Source organism: Vigna radiata, unplaced genomic scaffold (genome assembly GCF_000741045.1).
Source record: "Vigna radiata var. radiata cultivar VC1973A unplaced genomic scaffold, Vradiata_ver6 scaffold_273, whole genome shotgun sequence".
NCBI lineage: Eukaryota > Viridiplantae > Streptophyta > Magnoliopsida > Fabales > Fabaceae > Vigna > Vigna radiata.
In genome coordinates, this window is record NW_014543808.1 from 200,109 (window position 1) to 214,655 (window position 14,547).

General features: G+C 33.8%; 1 protein-coding gene across 1 annotated transcript; it reads left to right on the forward strand.

Moving 5' to 3' along the window:
* Positions 1 to 7,136: 7,136 nt before the first annotated feature.
* On the forward strand, positions 7,137 to 13,241 carry LOC106754856 (ABC transporter B family member 11). Its single transcript, XM_014636921.2, has 13 exons — positions 7,137 to 7,613; positions 7,770 to 8,102; positions 8,224 to 8,278; positions 8,377 to 8,552; positions 8,684 to 8,905; positions 9,042 to 9,280; positions 9,425 to 9,950; positions 10,048 to 10,321; positions 10,517 to 11,385; positions 11,481 to 11,747; positions 11,875 to 12,138; positions 12,241 to 12,534; positions 12,680 to 13,241. The coding sequence occupies exons 2-13, from the start codon at positions 7,797 to 7,799 to the stop codon at positions 13,034 to 13,036; spliced, it is 3,849 nt and encodes a 1,282-aa protein (XP_014492407.1). The 5' UTR covers positions 7,137 to 7,613; positions 7,770 to 7,796; the 3' UTR covers positions 13,037 to 13,241.
* The last annotated feature ends 1,306 nt before the right edge of the window (positions 13,242 to 14,547 follow it).

A 14,547-nucleotide genomic window follows, 5' to 3' on the forward strand; every position in this document is an offset into this window, starting at 1 on the left:
CTTCAGAAGTTACAGGGGTATATGCCGCGGTTCCCCAGCGAACCGCGGCATATAACCCTGTAACGTTCTAAATACTTCTGTCTACCAGCTGTCTTCTTGGGAATGATAGGGTTATATGCCGCGGTTCGCTGGGGAACCGCGGCATATACCCCTGTAACTTCTGACATTCTCTGACCAAGTCAGCCCCTGAAATAAGTTGACCTGGGTATATGCCGCGGGTGGCTAAAGAACCGCGGCATATACCCCTGTTATTCAATTTTTTATTCAAACGGGGGTCAATGGGGATGGTTGACTGGAGTATATGCCGCGGTTCAGTGGGGAACCGCGGCATATTCTTTCGTTTTATTTACAAAACTGCCACCGCGCACCATTATGCTGCGGTTTCTGGTGAACCGTGGCATAATGTGCGCTGTAAAAACCCAATTTTTTACTAGTGACCATTGTCCCTATTGAATGATTTTTTGTTACTCAGAAGTGTATTTGATATCATTTACTTGTTAAAAATAAAATAATTTGTAATTAACACGGGAAAAAATCACTAAAAATCTTAAATTTATAATAAAAAAACAAACATCTCAGTTTAAATTATATTACCATCAACTATTCATGAAATTTAAATAAATAATTAAAAGAATTAAAGTTTTTATGTTAATTTTATAATTTTTATTATATTAAAAATGAAATATGTTTATACTGATTGTTTTTAACGGATTATTATTTATTTAATAAATGTAAAATTATTGATTTCAAATAATTGATAAATACACTTTTTATAACTTTTTTTTTAGTTTTTAAAAATAATTATACTTGATTGGACGTGCTTGCATTATTTTTTTTCTCCAAGACTTTAATTTCTATGTACAATTATTCTTTCACTTTAATCAAAAGATGCAATATTTTAATTTCAAGAGTTGTTGTATATCGATAATCACTTTCATTTTATTTTAAATAAAAGTAATAATTAAAATATAAAATAGTTATGTAGTAAATTATAATTAAATCAATCTTATATTGTAATATATTTTAATTCAATTTATGTTTCAATATTGTAAACATTTGCATTAGAAATGAAATGGAGCTACAGAAGCAATGAAACAAAATATATTTCAATTCCAATCACCGAATCAAATGACCAGAATGTTTGCGTTAAATCTTTCTATAGCTCCCTCCACCACCACCTCTTGTTATTTCCACTTTCCTATTTTTGTTTTACCTCTTTCTTAACTTTTCTATTTCTATTTTATCCTTTTCTGTTTCTATTTTATCCTTTATTACAATTTTACTTTAAGGTTTAATACTTTTTAACATCTATTCACTCTAATTCTTTGTTTCTTCTTCTTCTTTTATCTCATCATCCAAACAACACAACCATTTTAACGGTGAATTCATATTTTTATATTTCATTTTCTTCTGTCTCTCTATGTTTTTTATGTTTCTTTCCATTATTGTATCTTTTAAACTTTCTGATTGTATATCTTACTCACACCAACTTACGAAGAATTAAGCAATCTCACATAAAAAATTGTTAATACATGAGGAAAAAATATATGTCGCAATGGGTTAGAAAAAATATTGTGGAACATAGTTAATTTTATAAAAAGGTTGAAAAATTCTATATAATCATTTAAATAAAAAAAATAAAATTTTAAAACTTTAAGAGAGGAATTTGATTATTTAAATTTACAAAATTTTAAATTATAATTAAATAGTAAGAATTTTGAACTTTTGAAATTTTTTTAATTAATTCATGTATAAAACATTTTTCATTTTTTTATTCTGTTATCGTTTTGAAATTGAGATACAGGTACTTTAACACATTTTACTAATAATAATAATAATGAATATTTCTATCATGTTAACATGGTTAATTTTCAGATTTATTTTGCAATCATTTTTTTTACCAACATTAATTTTTCATTAATGTCATTTATAATTTTTTTATCAATGTTAATAAAATTATTTTTTATGATGTTATTCATAAAATATTTATTATTGTTAGTCATAAAATATTCACTATCGTTTGAAACTACTGCATTGCCGAATGACCACCGCAAATACCTCACACCGCACACCACGAAAAGTCATACTATTGCACCATGAAACCAAACGGATATGAAGAAGAACCAAACGGATATGGAGAAGAGAAATAAGAATTGGAAGATGAGAAGAAACTAATATGGTGAGAGTTGGAGAAGGTGGGAATCTGAAAAGAAGGAAAGTGAGACTTGAGAGAGTGGGAATAAGACTGCGCGAGTGAAAATAGATAAATAAAAATCGATAAAAATTTAGAGTTTAATATAATTAAAAGTAAAAAAGACTATTTTTATAATTATAAAAATGTTGTAGAGGATTGGAGAGGTGGAGGAAGAGTGGTGTCGGAGAGAACAACACCTTAATATAAAATAGAGAAATTATTATTGTTCTTTCTCTAATAAAACAGAATTCTAGAGACTACATTTTGAAATAAGGAAAAATATTATTAACTAACTAATTTTGAAAAGATAATTATAAAAGTAATATTTCCTAGTAATACTATATATAACTTGTAATTAAGTAAATTTTGTACTATTTTACGTATTAGTACCTAACAGCTCAGAATATAGTTAATAATTTAAAATAATGTCTAACAGTCAGTCATCGTCTTTTATATTTTCAATGATATATTTATACTATTAATTCAATAAATAAGGTTACCAAATATAATAATATTTCTCTTAACCAGGATGATCAGTGTTTAACTTTTGTTCATTTTTAGATTTACATTAACTTCTTATTTCATTTTTTTTCTTATTCTTAATTAGTTTTTACCTTAATATGTTAAACATAAAAAGATTGAACTCCTATCTCATTAACTATTGAATGACGTTGGGTTTAATGTTAGATAGCCTATAAATATAGTTTAATTAAATTTCTATACTTTTAATATTATTAAAGAAATTGGATAAGAAATTAGAAATGGAATGATAGATGCAATCTCTCGTTGTTATTTTTAACAAAAGAAATATTATATTTGTTTACAGTGGATGGATTGAGTAATTATTTTGAAGTGATTCAGTTTTTAATTTTTTTTCTTTTTCTTTAGTTTTTAAATCATTTGTTCCGTTCAATTTGATATAGACTTTGCTCAATCTACAAGTGTTAGGGTATTATTATAAAAGGTACTCCCATTCTTATGTCACAAGGATTTAGTCATGTTGGTATTAAATGAAAGTAATTATCATTATTATTTCACATGAATCTCTTATTTATAAAAATTATAATAGTCTTTTATTTACTACCAACCTAATTATGGTTCAATCTTAATTGTAATTACTAGACTGTTTTATGTTAATCCCTGCAAATGATCTTAATTGTGTTAGGTGTACGTCCGATGAGTAATTCAAGCGACCGGTTGAATTCTTTTATAAGACGACATGACTTTATTTGTCTTGACAATTGTTTTGTTAGATCAGTTTGACAACCTTATGTCAAGGTTAACCTGATCGATTGACATTGAATCAACTGAGCTCGTACTATAAACAAGTCCCCTGAACCCGAGCAGTCGAGAATTGACTACGATTGGATGAAATCTTTGTAAGTAATTTGGTGGACGAGCTTGCCAAAGATTTCGGGTTACGATTAGGTGTCCCATGTTGTTTATGAACATAACTCTCGATATAAGTGGGGAAGCGAATTGGTGGACGAGCAATTTTACATTCTTAGAGATAACATTGATGCTTACATCATTAATCTCAAGGTGTGCAAAGGTAACAAGCTGATATGCCACGGTTAGGGAGATTCAAAGTTAAAGCTATTTTTTATGTATATTCTTATTGTCCAAGGAGCCTACCTCCACCATCAAACTATTATCAATCGCTCGATCAAGGCAATTATTGAAGTGAAAGACAATGTCACTCTTGTCCTGAATGTTGCCCTACTATCCTCAATCTCCGCTGCCTCTATTAACCATGACGATGGTAAGGAGAAGGAAAAAGACAAAAAAGAAGCATGAGGAGAAGTCTTCCTAGTCTTGATGGGTGAGTTTTAAGGCTAAAAAAAGAGGGTTTTGATGCGCGAGTTTGAGAGATAAGGGTTAGAGTGAGATAGCAACTGGATTATTATTGTTATGTGTTTATTTGAGACTTGGTAGAACTGTCCTTTGAGTGAAAACTGATATGGAACAAATAGTTAGTTTATTGTTGAGGTTTTTGAGTGTTTTTAGTGTAACAATGGGGTTTTGAGTAGTGAGATCTTGAGGTAAGGGATGTGGATTGTTTTGGAGAGTTTGGAGGTTGTTATTAGACCAATCAGGACTTGTTTAGATGCTAAAATAAGTAAAATTTGTCATGAAAGTGATAATTGCTTCATAGGTTGAGTTTCTTAGCACATTTTGGAGGTTTTGGGTATTGGAAAATGGAAGTAGGTATGTTGGAAGGAAACTGTGGTGTCAGGGTGAGCTATTTAGTGTAATTAGACTTGGTTATGTAGTTGGTGGACTAATATGGGGGTTAAAAAATGCATAAATAGTTTTGGGTAGCTTAGAGAGGTGATTTTTTAGGTTTAGAGTAGCAAATCAAATTTACAGTGGTTTTTTTGAAGTATCTCAGTGTCTGGAGGATCCTAAGGATCTTTAGAAGTTGGGGATAAAGTGTCTAAAGTCTAACTTTTAGTGTTTTTGAATCTGTCATGGTGTTGAGCGCTGAGGTCCTGACGCCTGGGCGCTATGGTTTTGGGCGTTGAGCGCCAGCTTTCCAACGCCTGAGCGATATCTTGCTGTTTTTGGACGCTAAATGCTAGCTTTTGGGCATCCGAGCACCACCCTGTATGCTTCTATAATGATGTTTTGAGTGGTTTCTGATAACTGGTTGTGTTATTTATGGTTCTTGGAAGTATGATTAATGATTTTCATATGTTGGTATGCAATGTGAAAGTGAATGGAGATGCATATGGTTTCAAATGATTTTAAGGTTTGGAAAGTTGGTTTCAAGGTGGAACTTCGTGTGGTTTCTAGTGTTGTTAGAATGAATGCAGGTAGCTCAATCTTTGGAGTTTTCTTGACATTATAATGGTCATACATTCTTAAATAGAGAGGTTTGACGCATGTGGTGAGAATAGTAGGAGGTTTTAGTTTAGGTGCTTCTAGTACGATGCGGTACAAACTAACCTTGTGAAGTATGGTAGGATGAAAGCCATTTGGCAAGGGCTTTGCAAAGCAATAGAGGCCACCACAAGTGCATAACCCGCCATAGCTCGACATTCTTTTAAGTCCGGACAGTCCACTCTAGGTCATTGTATATTAAGATGTTTGGCTTGAATTATATTACAATTGATCCTTGTATGAGAAGTGTTAAGTTTATATGAATTGTTTTTGAATCCAGCTTACAATTTTGTTTGTGTTTGTTGTTATGTTTCCTTATTCCAGTTTGACTATGATCATCTAATGGATGTGAGCAAAGGACGATGAGGTTTCAGTTGAGCAGACTCTTGGTAGAGATATCCTTTATACTCAGATATAGTAATAGCTTCATCTTTCATAGTTTTGTTTTATTTTGTGGTTGAGATCACCTCTCTTGTATATAGTTTTGATACAACTATATAGTAAATAATTTTTTTTAATTTATGATTATTTTGGATGACTATAAAATCATACTTTATAATTTTTTCTTTAACTAATCTTTTATATTAAATTTATCATGACTATTATATAATTTTATGATATATTTTGGAATGTTCCATTAATTATGTTTGTTATAATTTAAGAACTATTAATTAATTAATTGAACTATTAATTAAGACATTTAAATAATTATTTATTGAAATAAAACTATTAATTAATTGAAAATTTAAAACATATATATGTGTATGCCATGTTGGTTCACGTTGCGACTTTGCACGATACACGGTATTTGATTTGGCTAATCATAATACACACTATATCTAAGTTCTAATTATATATATATATATATATATAGTCACGAGATTTGTGTCATATCAATCTATATAATCAGTATATAATTAAGATAACATTACTCAAACTATTAAATACATGCTTGATATCATTCATACTATAGTGCTTATGATTATATATATTGATAACACCATATCATGTTAGAAAACACATGGGGGTCAAGCTCCCGAGAATAAATTCTGAATAAAAGAGATGAAGATTTAAAATGTATTAATATAACATTAATTTAATTAATGAAGGTGATTATTTTATGATTTATGTTTAATTAAATAAAAATTTATAAACTTTAATATAAAAGCACATTTTATTGAATAATTAATAAATGATGAATATAACAATCATTATTACAGTATTTATTATTATATGACAAACACCTAATTTTATCTCTAAAATGTTTTTTAAGAAATACATTCTCTCATCATATTTGAACTTAAAAACATCTTACTTTAAAGAAAGATAAAGAGAAATACTTTTTGTGAAATTTTTATTGAATATTTTCCATCCTAAGAAAAATATATAAAGATAATAATTTAATTAATTTATCAAGAGATTAATTAATTTACATTTTAAAAACTATTTATTCTTAAAATCTATAATAAAAAAAATAGTTCATTAACTAATCTCATTCAGAACATTCAATGCAACATTATACTAGTTGGATTATAGTTGACGGGTTCAGTCAAACATACAGGATGATGCTTATTGTGACCCCTAGAGTGAGGATTCAATGGGAAGTTTAGAGAAAGAAATTAAAGAAATTTAGTGTGGTGTATGAGTATATATGTGCGTGAATCTATTAATTCTTATGTCCTTGCGCATCACGGAAGAAGATGATGATGATGTTTGCTATTTAAGCAATGGCATATATTATATATGCATCAATGTGAACATTTCTACATAACCACCCTCCAACGTGCAATCTTCTTAATAATACACTTGCCGAGATCTCAGGAGGAACCATCCTACACTCTTTTTCTTCACACCTTACAATATATACACACACAAAGACGCTTCTCTCTTGCACTTTTCTTTCCAAAGGTAAAAATACAATAAACTTTTTCCTTTCTTTCTTCCCCTCTCTCTCTCTACACACAGTTTTTTGTCTGTTCATACTCATGCGTTGAAACTTGAAACCGGTAACGCTACTCATTGTGTGTTGTAATAATGAAGCATATGATATGGTGGCAAGCTTTGACTTAAGTGCACCATTTTTCTTCTATTGCCCTTTAACGGTTACCTACTATAACTTTCCAGAGAGAAGAAAAAATGAGTTTCTTTCCTTTTTTTTTTTCTTTTTACACTGTGGTAGGTGACAAAATGATGAGTTATTCATCCTTTGTTATTGTCTGGATCCGCGAATTCAAGCGTGCGTTCTTCTTTCTTCAAACTACCGAAAGGGCGTGTTTCCAGAAGCTATATATTTGCTTTGAAACTTTTGTTCGAGTTATCAATATCAACACATACTCTCTTGTTTACATTTACTGCTCTGTTTGCGATAGTCTGAATGAATCTCGCTTTGGAAGCAAATGATTGCTTCACGTCTCCGCGTTCTTGAAGTTTCATTTGGTGAACGCTAGCTGGCTCCTGCAACTTGATTTGCATTGAAATATCTCAAGATTCTTCCTTTTCAATGAAATTAGTTTCAATCCAAGAAAGAAAGTAGAAGGTCTTTTAGTGTGTTGTTTAGCTTTTTTTTTTTCTACCTATCACCGAGTCCGTAATCTACGTTTTCAATTGCTAGTTATTTGGTTTGTAATTTTGAGGTGTTAAGGTTTTCGGAGTTGTGATTTTTGAATTTATTTTGTTTGTTAATTTTGCGTAGTTGGAGAGTAGAAAGCCCTGATCTGACATGGGTGTGGAGAATGATGAAGAAAGGAAGCATGATGACGCTAGCACGTCAGAGAATCGTGCAGAAAGCAGCACTAATGGGGAAAGAGAAGAAAAGAGTAAACAGAAAGAAAAACCCGAGACAGTTCCATTTTTCAAGCTGTTCGCTTTTGCAGACTCCACTGACATTCTTTTGATGGTTGTTGGGACTATTGGTGCCATTGGGAACGGGATGGGTTTGCCTATAATGACGTTGCTTTTTGGTCAAATGATTGATAGCTTCGGTAGTAACCAGCAAAATGCTAACGTGGTGGAAGCAGTATCCAAGGTAAAAACACAACCGTGTCTTGGTTGGTTAAGTAAGACTTGTTTTATTTTCCAATTCGGCTTTTGAAGCCTTGTTACAAGTTATAATGAGATCTTAGGTTGTTTGATTGATAAAACTACAGGTTTCTCTAAAATTTGTATACTTGGCATTAGGATCTGGGACGGCAGCGTTTCTCCGTAAGTGTATTCTATCATTACGGCGGATCACTTAGGTTTGTGTTGAACCATTTGACTTCTCTAGACACTGAAGTTGAGAGAACCATTTCATTTTTCAGAGGTGACAAGTTGGATGGTCACGGGGGAGAGACAGGCAGCACGAATTAGGGGATTGTATTTGAAAACAATTCTGAGACAAGATATTGTTTTCTTTGATAAGGAAACAAACACCGGAGAGGTGGTAGGGAGGATGTCAGGTGACACAGTTCTTATTCAAGATGCCATGGGTGAGAAGGTACCTATCATATGCTGCAACCTGCAAAAGATAATTAATTTTGCTGGCTGGCTTGAATGCAAATTAGGAGCATAAAGCCACTTTGCATTCAAGCCACTTTGAATCTGCTGAACATTTGTGCCTTTGAACAGGTTGGGAAATTTCTGCAGCTAATAGCAACTTTCGTTGGGGGATTTACGGTAGCATTTGTCAAAGGGTGGCTTCTTACTTGTGTCATGTTGGCTACTCTTCCACTTCTAGTTTTTTCAGGAGCGTCCATGGCATTAATCATAGGCAGGATGGCTTCTCGAGGTCAGACGGCTTATGCAAAAGCTTCACATGTAGTCGAACAGACAATTGGCTCAATAAGAACCGTATGTTTTTTTGTTAAAAACCTGAGAAGATATCTGCGGAATTCTATAATTTCTCGGTTGAATGTACTAATTTCTTGTTGCTTACGTCTTGACATTGTATGATAATCATGTTTTATTTGCCTATGAATATTTCCAGGTTGCATCCTTTACTGGGGAAAAGCAAGCTGTAAATAATTATAGCAAATTTCTTGTGGACGCTTACAAATCAGGAGTGAGTGAAGGTTCCTTAGCTGCAGTGGGCCTAGGCACGGTTATGTTGGTGATATTTGGTGGTTATGCTTTGGCTGTATGGTTTGGCGCAAAGATGATTATGGAAAAAGGATATAATGGGGGCACGGTGATTAATGTGATTATTTCCTTCCTAACTGCTTCGATGTAAGTAGCATTTTATTTTAAAATACTTCCCTGCTAAGGAAGTTTGGGAGTCCATTTTTTTTAACAAAGCCAAAAAGTAGCCACATATAGAAATAAATAGATCCATAACTTCTTTACATGATTCTTATATTTTTCATATCATAGGTCTCTTGGGCAAGCATCCCCTAGCATGAGTGCTTTTGCTGCAGGTCAGGCTGCAGCTTATAAAATGTTCCAGACTATTGAAAGGAAGCCAGAGATAGATGCCTATGATCCAAATGGAAAAATACTAGAGGATATTCAAGGCGAAATAGATTTAAGGGATGTTTACTTCAGTTATCCGGCAAGACCTGAGGAACTGATATTTAATGGATTTTCTCTTCATATAGCAAGTGGTACAACTGCAGCGTTAGTTGGACAAAGTGGAAGTGGAAAGTCCACGGTTATCAGCTTGATAGAAAGATTCTATGATCCACAGGCTGGTGAAGTTCTTATTGATGGCATTAACCTGAAAGAATTTCAGCTTAGGTGGATCAGAGGAAAAATTGGCCTTGTCAGCCAGGAGCCGGTGCTGTTTGCATCTAGCATTAAGGATAATATTGCTTATGGAAAGGAGGGAGCAACAATTGAAGAGATAAGATCTGCATCTGAACTTGCAAATGCTGCTAAATTCATTGATAAACTTCCACAGGTTCTAAGTTATAGCTAGTGTACTTCAACTTTCGGCTATTTCTTGATTCGTAATCTGGGAACATGAGTTAATTTTCAACTTTTTACCTTTTATGCAGGGACTAAACACACTGGTTGGTGAACATGGAACTCAGTTGTCTGGTGGGCAGAAGCAACGCATTGCCATTGCAAGAGCAATCCTAAAAAATCCTAGAATTCTACTTCTGGATGAAGCCACAAGTGCACTTGACGCAGAGTCTGAAAGGATAGTGCAGGAGGCTCTAGACAGGATCATGGTCAACAGAACAACTGTTGTAGTGGCACATCGTTTGAGTACAGTGAGAAACGCTGATATGATTGCTGTCATTCATAGAGGGAAGATGGTTGAGAATGGTACACACCAGTTCAAGAAAACGTGCTTTCTTTTCGATTTTCATTTGTTGAACGGTTGACCATATATATATATGTGTGTGTGTGATTAACTCTTTGATTTTGACTCGCACTTTTGTTTGCGTATAGGGTATAATTCAAATCTTCTCAATTTTGTTTGCATATATATCTTGTTATAACTTTGTGTTCATTAATCAGGAACACACTCAGATTTACTAAAGGATCCTGAGGGAGCTTACTCTCAGCTTATACGCCTACAAGAAATAAGCAAGGAGACTGAACAGAATGCAGATCATCTTGGCAAGAGTGAACCTTCTGAAGAATCCCTTAGACAATCTAGTCAAAGGAGATCACTTCGAAGATCTATTAGCAGGGGGTCATCCTTAGGGAATAGTAGCCGTCATTCATTTTCAGTTTCCTTCGGTTTACCCACTGGAGTTAACGTTTCTGATCCTGAACATGAAAGCTCAACGCCCAAAGAAAAAGCACCAGAGGTTCCACTCAGCCGCCTTGCTTCCCTTAACAAGCCAGAGATTCCAGTTCTTCTGCTTGGATGTGTNGCTGCCATAATAAATGGTGTTATACTTCCAATATTTGGCCTGCTGGTTTCCAGTGTCATCAAGACATTTTATGAACCATTTGATAAGATGAAGAAGGACTCCCACTTTTGGGCACTGATGTTTATGACCCTTGGTATTGTATCGTTTCTCATAATTCCTGCCCGAGGATACTTTTTCTCCGTGGCAGGAAGTAAGTTAATCCAACGTATCAGGCTAATGTGTTTCGAGAAGGTTGTCAACATGGAGGTTGGTTGGTTTGATGAGCCTGAAAACTCAAGTGGTTCAGTAGGTGCAAGGCTTTCAGCAGATGCTGCTTCAGTGCGTGCCCTTGTTGGTGATGCCCTGGGACTAGTGGTTCAAAATTTAGCCTCAGCAGTGGCCGGTTTGATCATTGCTTTTGTCGCATCTTGGCAACTGGCACTAATTATTCTTGTCNTGATTCCCTTGATTGGAGTAAATGGATATGTTCAAATGAAATTCATGAAGGGATTCAGTGCAGATGCAAAGGTTAGTTTTATTTTCAATAGCTGCACAAAGTTATAAAAGTAACTATTATCCAGGCAATGAGATAAATTTTCAGTAATGAATGTTTGTCGCTGCAGATGATGTACGAAGAAGCAAGCCAAGTTGCTAATGATGCAGTTGGAAGCATAAGAACGGTTGCTTCTTTCTGTGCTGAAGACAATGTTATGGAACTATACAGGAAGAAATGTGAGGGTCCCATGAAAACAGGGATACGGCAAGGGTTGATCAGCGGATCAGGATTTGGGGTTTCATTTTTCTTACTGTTTTGTGTTTATGCAACCAGTTTCTACGCAGGGGCTAGACTTGTTGATGCTGGAAAGACAACCTTCTCGGGTGTTTTTCGGGTACTACATCCTTCATACTCGTAACATTCATTATATACTTTTGAGGGGGAAGTGAGTGTATAAAGAGTATTAGATTTCAAAGTTAGGTTTTAATTCCTAAAATTGTATTTGTTTTCGTCTTTTGCAGGTTTTCTTTGCATTAACTATGGCAGCGATTGGAATTTCCCAATCAAGCTCCTTTGCTCCTGACTCGAGCAAAGCCAAGACAGCCACTGCTTCCATATTTGGAATAATCGATAAGAAGTCGGAGATAGACCCGAGTGATGAGTCTGGCACCACATTGGATAGTGTTAAGGGAGAAATTGAGCTTCGTCATGTGAGCTTCAAATATCCTTCTAGGCCTGACGTACAGATTTTCCGTGACCTCAGCTTGACCATCCATTCTGGCAAGGTAGAGTTTGAGTTTTATACTTCTAATCAATCTCAGTTCAATAGTTTAGCTTAAGCACATGTGCGTAGCGGCTAATGATCACCGTTAAAACTGTCGTTTCAGACAGTAGCTCTTGTTGGTGAAAGTGGAAGTGGGAAATCCACTGTGATTGCCTTATTGCAAAGATTCTATGATCCAGATTCAGGGCAAATCACACTTGATGGGAAAGAAATTCGTGAGTTACAGCTCAAGTGGTTAAGACAGCAGATGGGCCTCGTAAGCCAGGAGCCAGTTTTGTTCAATGAAACAATACGTGCCAATATTGCTTATGGAAAAGGAGGCAATGCTACTGAAGCAGAAATCACAGCTGCAGCAGAATTGGCTAATGCCCATAAATTCATTAGTGGTTTACAACAGGTAAAGCACTGGCAAGCATTTTCTTAGCTTCTTTTATGTTATCATGTCTTTGCAACGTCTCCAAGTAGACCTCTATCGTATTGGCTAAACTGTTCTTATTGTCAAATGTGTTTGACTTCACGCTTTACATTCCCTACCATGACAGGGTTATGACACTTTAGTGGGGGAGAGGGGAACCCAATTATCAGGTGGACAAAAGCAACGAGTAGCCATTGCACGAGCCATAATAAAAAGTCCAAAGATATTGCTGCTTGATGAGGCGACGAGTGCATTAGATGCAGAGTCAGAAAGAGTTGTTCAAGATGCATTAGACAAAGTCATGGTGAACAGAACCACTGTGGTGGTGGCACATCGTCTATCCACAATAAAAAATGCAGATGTTATTGCTGTTGTAAAAAATGGAGTCATAGTGGAAAAAGGAAAACATGAAGCACTCATTAACATCAGTGGTGGATTTTATGCTTCCTTAGTCCAACTTCACACAAGTGCTTCAACAGTATGAGTTTTGCCAGTCTAATTCCATTCTTTGTCTTTTTTTCTTCGATAAGATCCATACCTACCTTTACCTTTTCAATTAAGAAATTTTATTCATTTTACATCACTGCTGCAATATATTGTCAATGACAACAGATAACCAAAAATATGTAAGAAGGATGGAAATATCTGCAATAGTTTTTTAAGCAATATAGCAATATTTTTATGATTGATATTGATCCAGACGTCTTTTTACCTTTCATACACTCGTTGGGACCCACAGATCTCAGTGGATGTAGTTTTCCAACTTAGTCAAGCTATGTTCTGCTTTTTAATCATATAATTGGCTTTGGACCTACCCATTATTTCTATACTTATTATGCTTAGAGATGTTGTCACTTCAGTTGGTGTGAATAAATATTAAGCAGAGGATTATCCGTAGCAAACATTACTTGTAATTATTTTTATGTTTATATCATTAAGCTAACCATCACACAAGTGAGGTGGAAGAATTGCATTGGTAAGGAAATATATATTCTACTATTATGGGAATTGTCTGGATACTTCCAATATGGATTTCATTTTTTCAAATCTCGACTTTCCCATTTTAACTCTAACATGCATTTTATTATAATTTAATTCTACTTTTAGTTTTGATAATATTTGAACAATTTTGATGATCTAATTTTAAATTGCTCAATTTTAATCTATCTATTAGCTCGATATCTTTCCTTACGGGTATTAATTCAATATATAATATTAACAGAAAATATAAACATTATAATAAAGTGTCTAGATAGTTATACCACGTGAAGTTTGAATATTAGCATGAATGCTGTTCCATCTCAATTTTCAGTTGCCCAATTTCAATTCTTACAGCAAAAATTCAACTATGATTACTACACAGGTATAAACAAATAATAACACCTACACCAACTAATCCTTTGACTTTAGGTATAACATATTATATGTAAAACGGATCAAAATCATTCAAACCTTATTCTACGAGGACACGTTTGTTTCAAACTAAGGTATAGCAAGTTAAGAAACAGGACAAAACAAAATTTATTATACTCATAAACAAACAAATAAATAAAAAAAGTACCAAGTTGACAACATTACTTTTCACTCATTCTTACAACATAATCTTAAATAATCATTTAGACAGAGAACTTAAATACACATTCAATAAAAACAAACTTCACTGTCGCCTATAAATGAGATATTCCTGTAGATAGGAAATTCCTGGAATAAATAAAGTATGATTGGTAATCACTTTATCTCCCTAAGAATAATCTTTTTATTTTCAACAATATTCCTGCTCTAAAAAATATTCTTAGTAATTCATATAATTTTTAATACATATCTTCGATTAAAACAAAAAGTATAAATAAATAAGTGAGTTATAAAAGAATGAATAATAGAAACGTCATGGATGACGAAATTGCATTGATTATTATAAGGAGGAAAGGGTGGAAATTAACCCTCCAAAACCCATAGTGGTGACGTTTCGTGCTTGCCACTTGGTGCACATATGTC